The sequence below is a fragment of the Lepidochelys kempii genome, chromosome 9, assembly GCF_965140285.1.
Source record: "Lepidochelys kempii isolate rLepKem1 chromosome 9, rLepKem1.hap1, whole genome shotgun sequence".
In the NCBI taxonomy this organism is placed as follows: Eukaryota; Metazoa; Chordata; order Testudines; family Cheloniidae; genus Lepidochelys; species Lepidochelys kempii.
The window spans coordinates 27,896,097-27,916,018 of record NC_136388.1 but is presented as its reverse complement, the minus strand read 5'-3'; the positions used below and the strand labels follow the sequence as shown (position 1 = coordinate 27,916,018).

At 39.6% G+C, this 19,922-nt stretch overlaps 1 protein-coding gene across 2 annotated transcripts in view; it reads left to right on the top strand.

The window, feature by feature from the left end:
* Positions 1 to 19,657, top strand: part of TSC22D2 (TSC22 domain family member 2) — a 41,431-nt gene extending 21,774 nt beyond the window's left edge. The window contains exons 2-3 of one of the 2 annotated variants that reach the window (XM_073359702.2): positions 10,822 to 10,873; positions 12,105 to 19,657. In XM_073359702.2, the coding sequence (XP_073215803.2) occupies positions 10,822 to 10,873; positions 12,105 to 12,365 (313 nt within the window). In that variant the 3' untranslated portion in view covers positions 12,366 to 19,657. Of the gene's footprint in view, positions 1 to 7,362; positions 9,856 to 10,821; positions 10,874 to 12,104 lie in introns of those variants that run through there. The other variant, XM_073359703.2, reaches the window with a different exon arrangement.
* The last annotated feature ends 265 nt before the right edge of the window (positions 19,658 to 19,922 follow it).

Below are 19,922 nucleotides of genomic sequence, written 5' to 3'. Positions count from 1 at the left end.
ACAAACAGAATTCATTTCTGGTGCAGAATCATCTCTCTCCTCTCCCCTCGCCACAGAAAATACTTTCTGCCCAAGAAGTGCTGCAGTTCCACCTTTTGCCCACAGGAGGCTACTGTGGCACCAGAACAGCCAGCTGACAGGCAGTAACAGCTAGCAAGCAGCTTGGTGTGTTCATCACAGCAGCCAGCCTGTGGAGCCAGGTTAGGCGGCAGAGTGGGGCACATGGGGCTGCTGGAGGGAGGCTCCAGGGGCAGATGTGCCTGATTGAATGGGAGAGGCTTGGGGTCAGCCAGGGTCTGCATGGGGAAGGCTCACTAACTCCCTAACAATCCCATCCCGTCCCCCCTCCAAAACCCCCAAAGAAACTGTTCCATACTTCTCCCACTCGCACCCAACAAAAGCCAGCTTCACTCTAGGCTCCTTCCTATTCCCCCAGCTCTTCTGTTATCCCTTAACTTCCCCAAGCCTTTGCACTGCTGCTTTGGAGTGCCAGAAATACATTTCTATATTGTAGTTAGTTTTAAATGAATTATTCCAAAGTTCTGTATTAGTATGCCTAGTAAGGAATCTGTTGTCCCAAAAAAAAAAATCCTGATTTTTTTTTTTTTGCAGGGGGGTTGGGGGGCTGTATTTTTATAGACATACTTGCTAGCACTGGCAGGTATTTTGAAATTATCAAAATGAAACTGATGTTATAGTGTGTTTTGAAAATATGTAGAATTTTGCAGAATTTTAAAATATTCACAGAATTTTTAATTTTGTATTGCAGAATTCTCCCAGGAGTAAATTTATGCTGGGGTTAGCAAGCACAGAATCAGGGAGCTATAATTAGCTCCCTGATGGCCCAGCTGCCTTATAAAGTGGGAGCTCTGATGCGGGAGAAATTCAAGCCCTAAATATCTAACTTTATCAGCTTTCAATGGATCTGATCACTGTACAAAAAAATTTAATGTTTCTTGTCCTTTTAAGAAACTTACTTTGTGGAAGGAATCAATTTTGCAACCTTTGTCTAGTCATAATAGGGAGCCACCTATGGCTTTCTTAACTCTATCTTTTAATGTGAGAATTTCTTCAGTGTAATCAGAACATTAAGTTTAATCTTGTCTTTCAGGTGCCCCCCCCTGAAATTAATAGGATTTATATTCTCCTGTGGCTAACCATCTTTTGGGAATATCTTGGGTCAATAAAAGCTGAACATTGCTGCAAAAGCTAACAAAATCTAGTGAGGTGATATTCAAGTGCAAAGAGACTTAAAATAAAAGATTAGAAGAATCCTAGACTTCTATCACAACCTAACCTTGCATGGCAGGAGGCTATCAGTGACTTTTTTTGTACTTGGTTGCTTCAAAGAGATGAGTCATTATTGAGGCTTCCCTGGGGAAGTCTCTGCAAATGTTGTTTTTCCTGCTTACCATTCAAACAGGTGTTGCTAGGTGCACTGCTAGCCCCATAAGTTTTTCCTCTTTAACACAAGATTCTTTAAAAGAGATGTAGAGAAGGGGAACAAATGCCTCTGACTTGGATGGTGGCTTTTCTTTAAGTATTAATGGTGAGAGTCATAAGATCCTAGCTGGACTTATTGCTCTAAAACAGTTATTGTTTATGTTGTTGCTACCCTGGCTGAAAACTAGCCAGGTTCCCATGTGCATCCTCACCTGCCCTTTGAGGGCATCTTTACCTTCCTTTGTGCTGTCAAAGCAGGACAAAGGAGACTTGGAATGGGCCAGGAACAGGTCCTAAAATCCTAGAGGGAGGAGAGCAGGGATAGTGCCAAAACAGTCTGTGTCCTGAGCTTTGCTGGACTGTAGATGGAAGAAAGGCATTGGAGAGACAGACTGGCAGTGTTTCCATTATGAATTTCTGTCAATTTTTCACATGTCAAAGCATCACAGTACAAATAAAACAATTTCAGGTTAGGATTTGTTTATACCAACAAATAGCTCCCAAACTTCATCTCATGTGACACCTGTGAACGTCTCTTCACCCCTTTCTCTGTAAATCTAGTGGACTGATACATGCCTCTTGTGTGGGATTAATCTGAACAAACTATGTATCCCACCCAGGGACTTTTGACTACCAGATGACAGCCAGGAAAAGGGACAAACTTCCCTGATGGAACTGGGAGAATAGACACGTTTTGCAGGGGGGAGGACCAGAAAATAGTATATCCCCTTCTCCGCATCTCTCTTGTCATTATCAATAACTGGGGGATTCTTTTCAAATTGGGTTTAATTGTCTTGGAATTGAAGTTACGTGAGGATTCTGTAGCAATTCCAAAAAAATCTACTCAGGATTAGCTTGTTCTTGCAACAAAGCAGCCTGGTGACTGAGAGTTAAATAAACTACTGCCAGAGATGTGGTTTCTTCTCTCATGTAAAGTACACACAAATGACATTCTTGCCCTACATATATAGTGCACAGTAAGGGGATATGATGTGACTTCTTCAAATTAAATGCTTCACTAAAACTGAGAGAACGTTGTGTGTATGTCCAAAGAGCCCTGTTCGCTCCTAGAGAGTGAAAAAAATAAAAACTCAGTAAGCCTTAAAATAGACTGTAGGCCACAAATAACCCACAGTTTTCTGTTTGCATACAGCCTTAGCGCAACATAAAACCACATTTTGGAGGTCCTTCTAAAGTAGTTTATAAGCCTTTAAAGAATGTGTAGACTATTACTTTTGTGGCTGAATATCTCGTTGTTCTCCTTCAGGTCCGTCCTTAAATTCTCTCTTGCCATGATATCTATTTAAAAAACAAACCTGGCAACTGGTAGGCAGCTGGTGTGCTGAGACCACTGTGTCTCATGCTGATCATATCATGTCACTTTTATCATGTGCTCTCTGTTTCTGCTTATATTCCCCTGTTGTCCTGTCTTATACTTCGAATGTAAGCTCTTTGTGGGAGGGACAATCAGCATTTTCAAAGTGCTTTATGTGAACTAGCTATGACAATGTGAAAGAGAGGTTTTTTTTGAAGAAAAAACTCCTGTATCCTCCTGTTGAGCAGGTTGCCCCCACTTTGTCACAAAGGCAGCTCCTCTGGTGTAATAAAAAGGAGAGCATCTGCTGCCTAAATAGCAGTTGCCTATTGGGGAAAGTGAGCCTAACATATTGTAAATTTATTTTAGAACAAATCTGGGGATTTGGGGGCGGGGGTTACGCTGTCTCAGGTACTTATATGGTTTCTTCTTTAAAGCTTTGGGGGTGTGCAAATAGAATTTATCCTAACTACTCCTCTGAGATGAAGTACTGTTGTCTCCATTTCACAGATGGGAAACTGAGGCACAAAGGGCTAGATTCACAAAATGTCTTAGGCCCCCTGACTGACACTTTAGGAGCCTAAATCCCAGAATCACTCTATTTAGTCATAAAGCCGCTGCTCACCTCCCACCAGCTTCTTGCTAAAACAGCTTAAGTGCCCATGCCAGAAGAGGTTTGCAGCCGAGAATCCCAAACACAGAGGTGCCTCCCTGAAGCCCAGACTTAAGCACCTACAACAGAACCTCAGAGTTACAAACACCAGAGTTACAGATTGACCAGTCAACCACATACCTCACCAGAAGTACGCAATCAGGCAGCAGAAGAGCCTGGGGGAGGGAAGGCGGGGAAGCAAATACAGTACAGTACTGTGTTAAATATAAACTACTAAAAAAATAAAGGGAAAGCAGCATTTTTCTTCTGCGTGGTAAAGTTTCAAAGTTGTATTAAGTCAATGTTCAGTTGTAAACATTTTTTGGGAAAAGAAGTTTTGTTCAGAGGTACAAACAACCTCCATTCCCAAGGTGTTCATAACTCTGAGGTTCTACTGTAGCTCTGAGAGCGGGCTTAGTGCGCACACCTCAGTTTAGTACCTTCCATTGGCTAGCTTAGGCAAGGACTGGCCATGTGTGGTGGCTTTTGTGAAACCCATTCTGACGTGCCACCCTCTCCCCATTTATAGGGAGCTTAGGTACCTAATTCTGGCTTTGTGAAGCCCACTAATTTTCTAGGCACCTAAAAGTTCAGCATGGTGATGCTCAATATTACATGTCAGAGTTTCTTTGTGTATCTAAGAACTTAACGGCCATAGTAGGTCAGACCAAAGGTCCATCTAGCCCACAATCCTGTCTTCCAACAATGGCCAATGCCAGGTGCCCCAGAGGGAATGAATAGAACAAGTGATCCATACCCTGTCACTCATTCACAGCCTCTGGCAAACAGAGGTTAGGAACACCATCCCTGCCCATCCTGGCTAATAGCCATTGATGGACCTATACTCCATGCATTTATCTAGTTCTTTTTTGAACTCTGGTATAGTCTTGGCCTTCACAACATCCTCTGGCAAGGAGTTCTACAGGTTGACTTTGCGTCATATGAAGAAAACTCCCTTTTGTTTGTTTTTAAACCTGTTGCCTATTAATTTCATTTGGTGACCCCAGTTGTGTTACGAGAGAGTAAATAACACTTCCATATTTACTTTTTCCATACCAATAATGATTTTATAGACCTCAATCATATCCACCCTTAGTCGTCTCTTTTCCAAGCTGAAAAGTCCGTCTTATTAATCTCTCCTCATACCAAAGCCATTCCATACCCGTAGTCATTTTTGTCCTTTTTCTGAATCTTTTCCAATTCCAAAATTTTTTTTTTTTTTTGAGGTGGGGCATCGACATCTACATGCAGTATTCAAGATGTGGGCATTACTGTGGATTTATATAGAAGCGATATGATCTTTTCTGTCTTATCTGTCCCTTTCTTAATGATTCCCAACGTTCTGTTCGCTTCTTTGACTGCCGCTGCACATAGAGTGGATGTTTTCAGAGAACTATCCACAATGACTCCAAGATCTTTCTTGAGTGATAACTGCTAATTTAGACCCCCTCATTTTATATGTAGGATTGGAATTATGTTTTCCAATGTGCATTAATTTGCATTTATCAACATTTAATTTCATCTGCCATTTTGTTGCCCAAAGAGACTAATGGACAGATTTGCAGTCACTTATTCTCAGTGGACTTACTGGGTACTAAGTTCTTCTCAAAATCTTCCCCTAAGTGACTTGCCCTAGGTTGCACTGGAAGTCTGTTGCAGAACAGAGAATTGAACCTGTCTCTCGAGTCCCAGGCTAACACCCTATCCACTGGATCATCCTTCCTCTTTTATGTTTACCAGAAGGTTCCCACAACATTTACGTAGTTGATTGTCAATAGCTCTCACTAAAACTTACTATTTCCTAGTGAGCTATCAGTACATCTTGTTAGTTTAGCTATTAAGATCATTTAAGTATGCTGCTCCTCCAAAACTATAACTTTTAGTATTAGGTCTACTGTTGTTGTGAAGTGTGTTACCCCAAAATAAACTTATCTTGATTTCTATCATTAAATGGCACCACAGAAGTGTTCTTAGTGACTAAAGACTTGTCTTCATGTGAAAACTGATCGCCATAGCTATAGTGGAATAATTATTCCACTGTGGCTATGCTGGTCAATTTTCCTGTGTATACAAGCCCTTAAATTCAGGATCGGATCTAGAATCGATTGTGGATCCCAAAGGAAAGTGTTAACTTTACAGGAGTAGTAAGTAAAATGCTAGACCTATCTGTGTGAACTGTAATCCAAACAGTGATTTGACTTCAGAAGGTCTGAATAACTAACAAAATGGTTAGGATGCCTCCACGTCACCCAATGTTGCACAGTAAATGCACTGCGTCTTTGGATGAAGTCAGAGAGTTGTTTATCTACACTGTTTTGATGACAGGTCTTCATCTTCCTCTGGAGAGATGCTGGCAGCTTGACACTGGTTCTAAAGGAACCATCCATTTTAGTAAATCCAACAATATTCCCTGCTATCCTCAGAGCAGCTTTTCTGATCTCCTCTTCCACAGGGAAATCTTGATCTATCTTCTGGGGACAGGAAAAGCTGCAGTAGTGGTGGAGAGTTAACAAGCCCAAAGACTTGTGAACGTTATTCTTGCTTTCACAGATGCTGTTTCACAAGAAATACCAAGAAAATACATAAATCCTTGTGGTGGGGTTTTTTTCCCCTTGGCCTCTGATTTGCAGTTGTCACGCATTTCCTGAGGAAATGGACCTTACAGCTAATCAATACCCCTTATGTAGGGCATGTCTTCTGTAACTTTTAAAAAGTGAAGCCTGAAGTTGGTTTACTTCATCAGATCACTGAGATTTGCAACCTTATTTAAATGTGAAAGAAAATTGATACATAGCAAGATGGCTGAGATTTAAATTAATGGAAGTGAAGCAATTCATAACTTTCAAACTTGGCATAGTATGTGTACTTCATTGAGCACTATGTAACCTTTTAAAACTAAACACTACTTTATGAACATAAAACTGAATTTCTTAAACCATGAACCATTTTTATGTCCAAACTTCAAAATACTGATTGCCAACAAACTTTCCCCGAGTATCACTTTTTACTGAGAACAATCATAAAAAAAATTCAATCCCAAGGGTAACAAGTTTGATATTTTTAGAAACATTCCAAACAGTTCATAATGAAAGTACCTATTAATTATAAATGGTGGTGATTTAATCCACTTTGACAAGGTTAAAATTTAAATAAGCAGGAACTCTCTGAGATTATAATGGATATCTAAACATCTTTCAGAATGCTGCTGAAGGTAGAATGCCTTTAACCATCCAAAAAGTTTCAATATAATATATTTTAATTTTATAATGCCAATTTCATTTAACTTGTAACACTTTTCTCCTCCCACTCTCTTCAATTCCATTCTCTCAGCGCCTGCCTTTTTTGGACACTTACATACTTATTATGTTTTTCTTCAACTTCTTATTCTTTTAAACAATATCTTTTAACTATTTGTGTAATCTCTAGTAAGATATACTATTTCATTAACTGTGAACATGCACTTAAAGAACTCTACTACAGATAACACTTGCTGGTCTTCGTTATGCTCTCAAAGATGCTAGTTCTGTGACTTTCCAAATAAAAGCCTAGCATGCATTGGGTATAGTATTACTTTGTCCACCAGAGGGTACCTTTTGACAATATTGTAGAAGCTTGTTGATATTTTATGTTGTATGTTAATTTACCTGTGTCAGACTTCCATCTAACCCCATTCTTTTTAAAACTAGGATTTTTCTAAACATATCAATGATGCATTGTAATGTGGATGGGGTTACTAAGGCATTTAAATATGAACTCACAGGGGGAAAAAAATTCTAAATAGTATTTAGATTGGGCAGAGGTACAGCTACAGCTTGTGCAGTGTTTTGCGCACGCACATACAATCTTGTGTCTACTTAAGAGCTTGGAAACTTCATTTCTGTACATCTTCCAGTCCCCAGGAAAAATAAATATATATAAAAATAAAATATTTACTCTTTGCTATTTTATTTAGCAAAACACTGTAGTTGTTGAAACCCTACAATGGAATTCAGATAGGGAAGACACATCTCAAAGAACTCTGTTATGGAAGGTAGGTGGCCTTTCTTTTTACCAAATCTTTAGCTCACACAGTGAAACACAAGCACATAGCTACTTTATAGCTGATACATGAACTAACATAACTCACTCTTTGGTCTTGAGAGAACATTTATATTTCCTAGTACTATCTACTTGCGTTTTGGAGCTAATTTTGAAGTACAAGATTACTTACTGGACTTCAGTATGAAATGAGTCTTGCTAATGTTATGGTTGGTAGTTAAACACTAAAACCAACTTTTGACTTCTGTGTTCAGCATAAAACTGACTTTTCTAGCTATACACAGGTTATGCCAGTATGATAGCTTGTAGCTTTATATTTTCTTAGATACATAAACTTCAAAACAGTATATAAATTATTCAGATGACAGTGGTTGTAGGTACAAGCAGGGCTTGAAAATTTTGACACCTGCAATCCAGAGAACTAATCCTGCTAGCCCAGATGTTAATTTAAAAAAAAAAATAATAAAAATTGAGGGGTGATGGGGGAACCTCCACCAGCCAAATCCTTATTTGGTAGGGAATACCCTGATAAAAGAAGCCCAGCTCCTCTGCACTAACTGCTGGAAGGTAGAAAGATACTGAAGTTGCTATAGGATGCTGTCTGTTGATCTGCTTTGGGTGCTCCTTTGTATCTACCTTCTGTTAGTAAGTGCCTTGAGATTACAGACAACTGTCTCTTCTCTATCTATTTAGAGCCTCCTGGATGCTACAAAAGCGGTCAGCGAAATGGCCTTTGTTACTTTCTCTCAGCTTCCTGCTTGTTACTAATGCTTATCTTTTTGTATGCTGTTCTAGGAGATGCCATGCACACTTGAGAGAAAATAGAGGATGAGCTTTAATAGAAGCTTTGGCAGTTGGCTTTTCCCTTTCCATGAGTGTGAAAGCAAGGCTGCTGAGAGGATCTTGATGAGGAACAGGGTTCTTGTGCATGTTTATGTGGAGTAGTTTCAGGTCTAGAAGCTGAGATGGAACTTTGTATAGTGAGGTGGCGCTTCTCACTGTCTTTGAGTCTTTGGTATTTGGTATCTATCTTGATACCAACAGTTAGGAGATTGCATGAGAACCTCTGCTTTAATTTTTCACCAGTGTAAATTTCTAGCATTTATGACTGCAGACAATCTTGACTATGTGAAGAAAGTTCACCATACAGTCTCAAAACAGAAGGCTTATGAACAGAACCCCAGATGTATTTATTTTTTAAACTTTTTAAGTTTAGTCTCACTGTATTTGTGTGGTGGGGGGTGGATGACTCATGACTTTTGAGTTTTTGGAGTTGACAACATTGTAAAACTGCCAAGAAAACTTATTTCTTAGAACGTACGTTCCCTAAGGCTTTGTCTACATGGGACTTTTGTTGTAAAACTTTTTTTTAGGTGTTTACTCTCTACTTCTACCTTCCTTCCCTCCATCCCCCAAAACACCCACCTTTTAAAATAAGTTTATTGGTTATGGTTTCCTCTCCTTAAGAAGTTGAGCTTTGGATGTGTACTGTTTGATTATTTGAGATGAAAGATGACACATTAAGGGCCGTCATTTATTTTTAATTGATTTTTGTGGAAGGCTAACATGTTAAATTATCTTAGCTAGTTACAGAAAAGGGATATATCTGAATCGAAATGCTAGAAGAAAAAGGAAGCTAGCTTTGGTAACCATTTTGATTTTTGAGGAGGGACATCTACAGTACCCTTGTAACACGGGGAAGCTTGAAAGTTAGCAAGACACTAAAACAGTTTTGTTGTAAAATTTGTATTAAAATGGATTTTTTTAAATTAGACTGTCTGAAAGCATAAATATTGTCATCTTAAGTCTGCAAAACTCTGTTCCTAAAATACGTTGGGGCATTTTGCCATCTTGTGCTGATAGTCTGAAACCTGCTTTGTTAAAACACTTTGCATTAGCACTTGGCATTGGAGAAACATATCCCATACCAGTAAGAACCTAAATGGGACTTAATTTACTGACCTACGATAGCATTCTAGTTACCTTATTGGATGGGGCATCCAGAGTTTCCTGGGAGCAAATGAAGACACTTGTGGGATTCCAGAATTTTGAGTATACCCTTTTTTTTAAATGCTCATTGACTACTGGCACATTACTGCAAAGCCATAAAAACACTCCTCTACTGTCAGCTAATTGAGGACAAATACTACAGGAGGGGTTTTTTGTGTGTCAAAACATTGCATATTAGTATGTGATGTAGCAAGTTTGCATATTTGTTAATCTATTACATAACCTTTTGTTTCTCTAAGTGAGAGTGTGTGGATAATGAGAGAGGGAAATTAAACAGTAACTGAACTAGATTAAGGTATATAATGGCTGGTAATTTTAGGTGTCCATAGGCATGGATTAAGGGACTTACGTTTTATACAATAAAAAGCTTTATCTGGTATATGGGGAGAATGGGGGTGCTGGTAAATGAAAAATTCCCGTTAACTAAGAGGGGGGGAGTTTGGGCATGGGAGGGTATGCGGGACATGGGCTCGGGGAAAGAGTTCGGGTGTGGGAGGGGTTTTGAGGTGTCTGATCCAGGGGACGCTTACCTCAGGCGGCTTCCTGCAAGCAGCAACCTGTCCCCGCTGTTCCTAGGTGGAGGTGCGGCTAGGCAGCACTGCCCCCGCAGCTCCCATTGGCTGGGAACCGTGGCCAATAGGAGCCGCAGGGGCAGCACTTGCGGGTGGAGGTAGCATGCAGAGCTATCTGGCCACGCCTCCACCTAGGAACAGCAGGGGCAGGTTGCTGCTTGCAAGAAGCTGCCGAAAGTGAGCACTGCCTGGATCCGGCACTCAAAAGCCCCGCCCGAGCCCGAGCCCCAGCCCCACGCTGCGTCCCACACTCCAAACCCCTCATGGCCATTCCTCTGCCTAGGAGCAGCAGGGACGTGTCTCCACTTCCAGGGAGCCACACGGAGCCAGGTAGGGAGCCTGCCAGCCCCATGCCAATTGAACTATAAACTGGACTTTCTATGAAGATTAGAAATGCAAATTTATAGAGCTTTCCGGTTGGTACAGGGCCGGATAACATAGCCATTACTATCAAATCTATCAACTGCATGAAGATTGTCTCTAAGGTGCCACAAGTACTCCTTTTCTTATAGCCATTACTGTAGTTGGTAAACTGAAGAAGCCTGAATGGGGAGTGGCAGTATAATTTTCAGAGCTCTAATTGTCCCAGACAGTTAAGGAGAACTTCCACAGAGGATGTAATGTGTTATGGAATTCTTAAAGCCTCCTAAGATTTAAAGTCTCTCAGCAAAAGCACATATGTCATAAGACAGACCTTTAACAATCTATTACTTGCAAGATTTGTATGTACAAATGGGTTCAATGTTTAGTCAAGTAAGAGTAATCTAATATCCACTGAATTTTTTTTACAGTGCATCTGGTGCAAGTGTTGTAGCCATTGACAACAAAATAGAACAGGCAATGGTAAGTAGAAAACAGATTATTATTTCTAATAGGACAAGCAGTTAATCAATGAGATGAAATCTTTCAAGCTATGTTCATTTTTATTCAAACATGCTATCTTTGGGATAATGCAGATTCCTAGAATAAAATTGAGTATCATTAGCCAGAATTTCATTGTAGTGTAATGTCTGTTCCCCTCCCCTCTATTAGTTCTGATTCTTCCATTCCATCATATGAAGACTGGATTTACCCAGATTATGGAATGGCAACAGATCAGGATTAGTTTTACATTAGATCCAAAGAGCTTCCTACCCATGGTGTTGGTACACAGAGTTTTTAAACATTTTGAAATGATTTAACATAAAAACTTGAACTAAATGTAGAGACGCTGAAGATATAGCACACTTAAAATTTTCCTTGGTTACTTAATATTTAATGAAATAAAATTAAAATCCAACTCTGCCATGTATCCTATGCAGGTTTGTGTGTGTTCCCGTTCCCCCTCCCCCTCCGTCTGAGTTTCTTTCTGGTTCTTGTGTGCTACACTGCAGGATCCCATCATCAGCTCCCAGGACACCATTTTTCAGTTGTCTTCTAATCACATTGTCCCCCTTGTACATATTTCTAGAAATAGGGTCAGTTGTCTCATCAGTGGACTGCTTGGCTCCCCAGTACATGCCGTCCTGCAATACTAAATGCATGTGTATTTATATATTCATGTTCAGACTTTCAAGTTTGAAAACAATCTACAAGATGCTAGTTGCAAAAACATATATTCTGTGCAGTTGATGTATGCCTCTCATGAGGCCAAAACGTAGGACACAGCCTGCTCTCTGGTTTTTATTATAAAGTGTTTTTTGGGCATTAAAATACATATGATGTAACTAGAAGGCCATTCAAAAGCTCCATTTCTTTTCAGCTTTCTGTAGAACTTTTGTAATTCCTGTGGAGTAGAAAAGACCTTACCGTTTTAATGCAAATGGAAGTGCCTGTGGCCTACTCTGTTGTGTAGTAGAACCCATTTAGCATACCGTGTTTTGTGGCCTTTCAGATTGGAGACATTTTGCAGCCACTTTCTCAGGTGCTAGATTATTTGCTCTAAAATGATAAATATTTTCTAGTGTTACTAGGAACCAGATGTACTTCAATGGAATAAGTGAAATCATACTAACATTTTAAGACCGAGCAGGACGGAGCTGTATTGTAAACTCTGCTGTTTCAGTTTGTGTAACTACTGACTTACTGTTCACAGGATCTGGTGAAAAGCCATTTGATGTATGCAGTCAGAGAAGAAGTGGAAGTCCTGAAGGAACAAATAAAAGAATTAATCGAAAGAAACTCTTTACTTGAACGAGAAAATGCACTGTTAAAATCTCTTTCAAACAATGATCAGTTATCCCAACTCTCAACTCAACAGGCCAATCCTAGTAGCACTTCACAACTGCAAACAGCGACAGCACAGCCTCCTCAGCCAGCGCAACCTCCACAGCAGCCGAATGTTTCCTCAGCGTAAAGCTTTTCTTTTCTCATTAAGAAAAAACTGAAAGCAATCTGTCCTTGTGTGCCACTGGTGTTCTTTCCACTTTATATGAAAGCAAGTAGCCATGCTTCAGTTGTGTGTTTTGGCCTTTTCAGTATTAGACAATCATTCTACAGAGCTTTCCCTCACTTTGAGATGTCATACAGCGCAGTTGGTGTCCAGTTATGTCATCAGTGCACAAGGGAAATGGTAGAAGGAGTTAATGCAAAGCATATGCATTTATTTGGTGCGCATGAGTGGGGTCTTTAAGAGCTTTGAGGGCTCTCCAAGGTTTCCATTACCCATGGATTACTTTGAGCCTTGCTATCTCATGTAAGAAGTAACAATTCATCTTAAGAGCCACTGTTCTTTCAGTATAAGTAACATTTGCCTATATTAGTTTCATTTATTTGTTTTATTTATTACAGGGCTGCTATTTTCATAATGTACATGAACAATGTCACAGAACTTTTTTTTTAATTTTTTTTTAATAAATGTAAGTATCAGTAAAAATTGATAGACGGGATTGCGTTTAATAGATAAAATGTTTAGGCAATAATTGAACAAAAGAATCCTGGCATATTTCTAACACTAATGGCAATTTACCTTTGGTATTTATTGACGGTAGTCAAGACCCAGCTTGAATGTACATTTTGTATAGAGTGTAAGTATGAAGACCATAGTGCATCTGTACAGGTAGTCACCAGTTATTGTGATATAATAAATAATTGATGGGCTATTTTGATGAAGAAAACTTTGCTCATTTCTGTTTCTACTTTCTAATAGAGAGAAATTGCCATGGTTCCTCTGCTTTTTGACATTTCGTATGATTTTTTTTTTTGGGGGGGGGGAATAAAAAAGCTGTGAAATTGTTCAACCTACTTTGTAACCAAAGAAGCAAAGCTGTGTAATTGAGTTTTTTTTATTTTATAATGCACATTCTTTATGTATTTTTATTTAGTGTTTTTCTCATTCACAATTTTCTTTGCTGTCTAGCATGATCTGCATGACCTATAATCTTTGAACCACTTTCGTACCTCATGGTTTTTATCCAGCACTCTTATTGTAATATGTAATAGTCTGTGAACAATGTCAAATAAAAAAAGAACGAACAGCTGGTGTTGGTGGAGCTGCGCTAGTGTACTATGCACTAGTTTAAAACAATGAAGTGAGCCATCTTTTGTTCATTTAAAATGGTGTTTTGAATTTCGTATGAGAAAACGTTTTGTTACATTGCAGATTTTAATGTATTTAATAAATGCAACATGCAGATTAAGTGCAGTGTATATTGAGTATTTAAATTAAAAAATGTACATTTCATAAATAGTTTCAAGAGAGACCATCATTTGTGTATACTAACACATAGAGTCAGAAATTGATGTATAAATATATATATTTTAACACATTTTCTGAAATTAAACTGCAGTTTTGTTGAACTATTTGACTCTAGATGTGTTCAAAATGTAATCTTAGATTGGATAACTGTTTTTCTTAACATAATTGAAGTTATACCTTGTTTTTAGTGAACAATAACTACTAATAGGCTTAGATGCTATTCTTAAAATGTAAATTAAAATAGGAACTTACTGTTTGCCCTGAAACGTGATTAGCAGAGTTACAGTGTCTTGTATCCTTCCAGAAGGTTGAGTGCCCCTATACTTGGTAAATAAGGAAATAGTTGTGGTACACACCAGACCTGCCTCACAATCTTAATTCTGCCCTCTTTGAGTGATGACCCCCATCTGACATCCTAGCACTCTATCCTTTCGGATGATACGGAATGTGGTTTTTTTTGTTTTGTTTTTGTTTTTTGGGGGGGTTTTTTGAGAGGCAAGGCGTGGCTCTATCTGCAGAACACCTTGACCAAAACGACCCAACTTGTATCATTAACTCTACCCCAGCTCATATGTGGCACAGCAATATTACAATGAGGTAGTAGTTACACCAGGATTTCCATTTTAACAGGGATGAGAGCATTCTTAATTATGTTTTCACTGCTTGATTCTCTTCTGTAGCAGTTTGGGGGAGGAATATCATTGCAACTTTTAAAAGGACCACCTGACTAATTTTCTTTTGTGTGACACTTCATTTGGACTCCTTTTTTCACAGAAGCTATAGCACTCTGAAAGATGAAACTGATAAGTGTTGACTGGATGAATTGTAGAAAGTTTTTTGTTTTTCATTACGAACAAGTTACTGTATGCTGGCACAATATTTAGTCCATGTGGGGCTTAAGCCAGTCCTTACACTCATTACAGAGAGCCCTATTGTATTGATGCTCAGCAACTCTTTTTGATCGTGCTGATGGTGAGAGTTGCAGCAGTTGGCCTGCCTTTTATTGTGCTTGTTGTTAAGGAAAAGAGTGAGGAGCATGCCATATGATTAAAACTAAACACGTTGCATGCTGCTTACTTGGAGTCTTTCATATTCCCTCTATTTCAGTGGTTCTCAGGCTTTTGTACTGGTGACCCCTTTCACATAGCAAGCCTCCGAGTGCAACACACACGCACCTCCACCCCCCAATAAAGTAAAAACAGTTCTTTAATTTATATATAATTATAAAATGCTGGAGGCAAAGCAGGGTTTGGGGTGGAGGCTGACAGCTCGTGACCCCCCAGGTAATAACCTCATGACCCCCTGAGGGGTCCTGACCCCCAGTTTGAGAACCCCTGCTCTATTCAATGCACTTTCCTTGACAGTACTTCATTAAAGTAAAATCTGAGTATGCACATGAATTTTAGAACACTTTGAAATGTCAACTCTTAAACCAGAAGCTTCTCTGAGGACACTATACTAGTCTCTGAGCACCTGAGAATGCCAGCAAAGAGCAACTCATGCTCACAACATACATTTCTTCAGTTGCCAAGGGCAGGGGCGGGGACTCCTAATTCACAGTATTTAGGTGCAATTCAGATTCAATAAACCACTTGTTATTTTAAGCCACCCACTTGGGCTGCCTGAAAATGTTCTGGCTAGAAAGAGACCCAGTTCTGCTACGCATGTGCAAATGACTTTTTCTTTGGCTTAACAAGGTGGGTGAAGTAATATTTTTTTTTTTTAATTGAACCAACTTCTGTTGGTGAGAGAGGGTTTTGAGCCATCCAGAACTGGCTTTGTGCTATATTGTAGATCCACCTCAAATAACATTTTTAATGGTTCCCCAAATTGCAGTGGGTGCCAGACATTGGCTAAGACCAATCCCAAGTGGGAGATATCAATTTGACTTGGCTCCTCATAGTCTGAGTCCCAGGTGTGTGCATAAAATAGCCATAAAATGTTATGAAACTTTTTTGTTGTTTGAATATGGGAATCCCCTCAAGTGACCTTACATTTTGAGCACTAACCCACCTTGATCCCTTTGAAATGCAGCAATTTTCAACACAAAATAAACTCATGGATTTTAGGACATTTAAAAAATTCATGTGTGAAAGAGTATACTAGTCTCAATTGTAAATATATGTTGGTGCTACTGTAATGCTGACAGATTCCGGTCATCGTTGGCCTGGATCAAACCTAAGACTTCTGGAGCTTAATGCACAAGCTGCTACTGCATGAGCTAAAAGACACATCTGTCTTAACCAAAGCTGGAGCAGGCTCATCAGTCTTTTTGCTGGTCTAGTCACCAGTATGGGGGACAAAGTGCCACACCAAACAGGCCTGGGTTACACTACTACCATACACAAAACATTGATTTTTTTTAAATTACTTTTACCCAGAGTAACAACTTTGTTCATTTTCTAATCCAAACTATAATGTGACAACAGTCTTCTCTACAAAGTGTAATTATATTCTGACAGGTTGAGGGAACGTTTCCTGTCCATCTATTCAGTCTTTCCGTTTCCATTCAGTGACTGGATTGAGCTTTTTAAAATATATTTAATGGATGTCCTTACTTTTTCTACACATTGATTTGTATAGGAAAGCAATTATGAGAAGGAAGAATAAGTCAGGACCTACAGCATTCAGGGGCTGCTTTTTTTTCTCAACCTCTGGATTTTTTTTTTTTTTTAAATGCTCCTAATATTGAGTTCTACCTCTTCACCAACATCAGCACTTTCTTGAGCTGGCAGGAGTCCAAGAAGTTAGTGAAACAGGAAGACCACATAGTCATAATTTTTCAAATTTCTGTTGCCTCTTTGAGGAGGCACTACGCTATGTGGTCACAAACATAGTCCTCTGCTGGTGCTGAAGCCAGTCATGTGGGATAGGAGACAGACAATGAGAGAGAGAATAAGCATGAAACTCTCCCAAAGATGATACCTCAACCTGAAAAATCCACAAACAATTTTTAAAGAAGATTTGATGGGGGGGCCTTTTAAAAATAAATCAAGCACTACTGGTTGATTAACTGATCTTGTCACTGTAAGGTTGTATCTGGGGCTGTTATTCTTTATGTATTCACTGTCAGCCAGTTCCCCACTGTTCTAAAGACTCTTCTTTGTTGTTTTATATGCGAAAGCACCAGTTAAGTCAGTCAACTACTGCAGACTATTTGTATCACATTATAGTGTTTAACAAAGAAAACAAAATCCTAGAACATCAGGGGTCTGGCTGGCACTGTAAATACACACAGGACAGCAATGCCAGCTGCTAGTGGCTAGGTCAGCCAATTGGTTTTTGACTTTTTTTTTTTTTTTAAAAGAGATGTGTGTGTGTTCAAGAAAAGGGGCAACTCATGGCAAAAAGCACCAGGCTGACCTTTGAGATTAGACTAGGAAAACATTGGAACAGAAATGGCCCATTTACAATTCCCATCATTCCTTTTTCTGTCAACTGAAGTCTTCCAATGATTCTTTTATCCAACTAAAATTCTTCCATACCAGCATTTTTTCCCCAAGGAAAAAACCTGCTTATAATAAGAGAAAGATCTTGGCTATACAGATGTGTATATGCTTTGGGGTTGGATTTAAATTATGTGAGAAAATAAATAGCAAAATATACTGATGGTGAGTATTGAATCTCAGTGCTTTACAAAATGTTTAGACATTGGTGAATAAGGAAAAGAAGATCCTTAAGTAGCTTTCCTTGTCTTTTGTTCTGGTCAGTGTGCTGAAGAACACTTTTGGTACAACTAAAAATTTTCAAAACCTTCCATGGTCTGAAGTTGTGCTAATCCTTGAGACTAGCAAAAAACAACCGTACGGTTCTTTGAGTTTTACTTTGAGCAGGTTTCATTTGCATGTGTCAAATATTTCATCTAAATAGTAAGACATCTGGATCACCAAGTAGGTACAAGCCATGGAGATTGTAAATCCCAGTGTGCATTGCTCCAACTTGGTCCAAGCAAAGCTACCTAGACCAAAATGAAATATTGTGTGTTGTGGGGAGTAGTCTTCATGGGGTCAGATTGTGAAACTCCAGTCTGTCTCTGAGCTGCACTCAATGCTTTGCAACCCATCTAAAACGTTTTTTTCAGCTGATTCAGATGGTGTCTCTGGTGTCCCAGTGCCTGGCCAAGATACAGATTTGGATGAAAGTGAACTTGCTTTGGCTCAGTCTGGTATAGTGGTTGGTTGGCAGATGCTGCCTGCTGTTTTCACTGAGAGGGTGTACTCACCCTTTTCCAGTGAAGCTGGCAGTTTATGGATGTCACAGGGTGTAGCTACCCTATATCATCCTCTTCTGGCCAAGTGTCACTGTAGGTGCTTCCTGACTCTGTTTCGGTGTTCCCTGTTTTTCAGAACATATCCTCCAGGTCTCTTGCTCTGGTGAGCTCTCCTGGGGCCTTATCTCAGGAGTTTCCTGTCTCTATGAACCACCTCAGCTGTGTCAGGTTCATTAGCTAATTAGAGGCTAACGAGCCAGCAAGGAATTTAATTACTTCCAAATGGGTCTGAGTTGGCTTGTTCTCCCTTAAAGGAGTACATCACAGATAGTCTGCTGCCTGACTCTCCTGAAAGGGCCAGCCCCTAGGACAATGTGTTTTGGGGATTCCTAATTGCTCTTGGAGACTCAGTTGTGTCAGGGGCCAAAAGTTGGTTCTTGGCATTGGTTCTTGGCATAATGGTGGGCATTGGTTCTTGGCATAATGGTGACCATTTCTCTGAGATCTAGAACGCCCTGCAGTTATTTCAGTATCTGAGGCCTCTACGCTGGATTATTTCTAAGACTTGAAGACAGCTTGGAAGATTCAGCTGCTGTGCGTAGAGATGGCCCCATCTTAGTAGATTTAGTCACAGGAAGCATGTTACACCAGTGGCTCCATAGAATATGTGATTTTCATTTGTTTCAGAGCACAGTGAAAAGTATTCAAATTGATCTTTGAAGTCCTATGTGGTTTGGGTTCTAGCTACCTGAGCTCTCTCTTAGTCAGTAGTACGTTGGTGTGGGCCCATTGATACGCTCCTGCTCATAGTCCTAAGCTTTGAATGTCCAGGCATCTTGAATAGAAGGCTTTGGAATGTAGAACTCATTTCCCACTAGTCCAACTAAGCCCAAATTTGTCAGCCTTCAGGGGATAGTGCAGAGCTCATCTCTGTTTGTTTGTTTTTGTTTCGGAGCATAGGGAGATGTAGTTGTACTCTGACCCATTGTGTGAGGAGTCTACTTTGTAGTTAATATGTGCTATACTAATTTTGTATGCCTTACATTTGTATTAAACAAAATTAAAATAGTAAAGTGTGGTTCTTTTCTGAAAATATGTTATAAAAATGGCATTATGAAAGCCTATATTTATTATATTTCAGTAACTTCAAGTAGTTTTCTAATAAATACATAGGGTGTTTTGTATTTTGTCCCCTTATTGCCAGCCCTGCAATTGGGATCTGAAAGTCAAACAGGGAACTTTCTGGTTCAGGCATCATCACCTGTAATAAAGATTCTATATGCCAAAGTCAATGGGGTTGCACAGGTGTAACTGAGGGCAGCGTTTGGCCCTGCAATTGGAACTTTAACAATTCTATTGATGATACAAGAGCTGGATTAGCCTCTGTTTCTCTGTCTCGGCTGTATTGATTCTGCTTGGCTAACAGGAGTAAAAAGCTGTGAAAACTTGTTAGTTACTAAAGCCATCAGACCTGACCTTGAAAACACACACACGAAGCAGATCTGTTCAATAAGAAGGCACCATTTTTGCACAGTTGTTTCTCTGTTTAGAACTGTTATTTAAAGTAATGTTAATGTAGTCAGCTTCTCAGTTGTGTTACTTAAGCAGTGGTGGGGATTCCTTATTCTGTGTATGGATAATAAGAAGTGAATTCCTTATTCTGTGTAAGGATAACATGCATCCGATGAAGTGAGCTGTAGCTCACGAAAGCTTATGCTCAAATAAATTTGTTAGTCTCTAAGGTGCCACGAGTACTCCTTTTCTTTCTGAAGAAGGCTTTGAAGAGTTTTCTGGTCTGTAATTCCTCCTTTTGGCCATCAGCCCAGCCATTTCTGTTGGCAGACCCGTGAGTTTAGCCTGAGTGTTTCAAACTGATTACTCAGAAAATAATGTTCCAGCTAATGTCCTTGAAGCAAGAGAGACTGGATGGTTCAGGCGAATGCTACTAGGAAAGGGAACCTTACACCACTGCGTCATCCGGCCTAAGTTAGAAGTAACTAAACGCT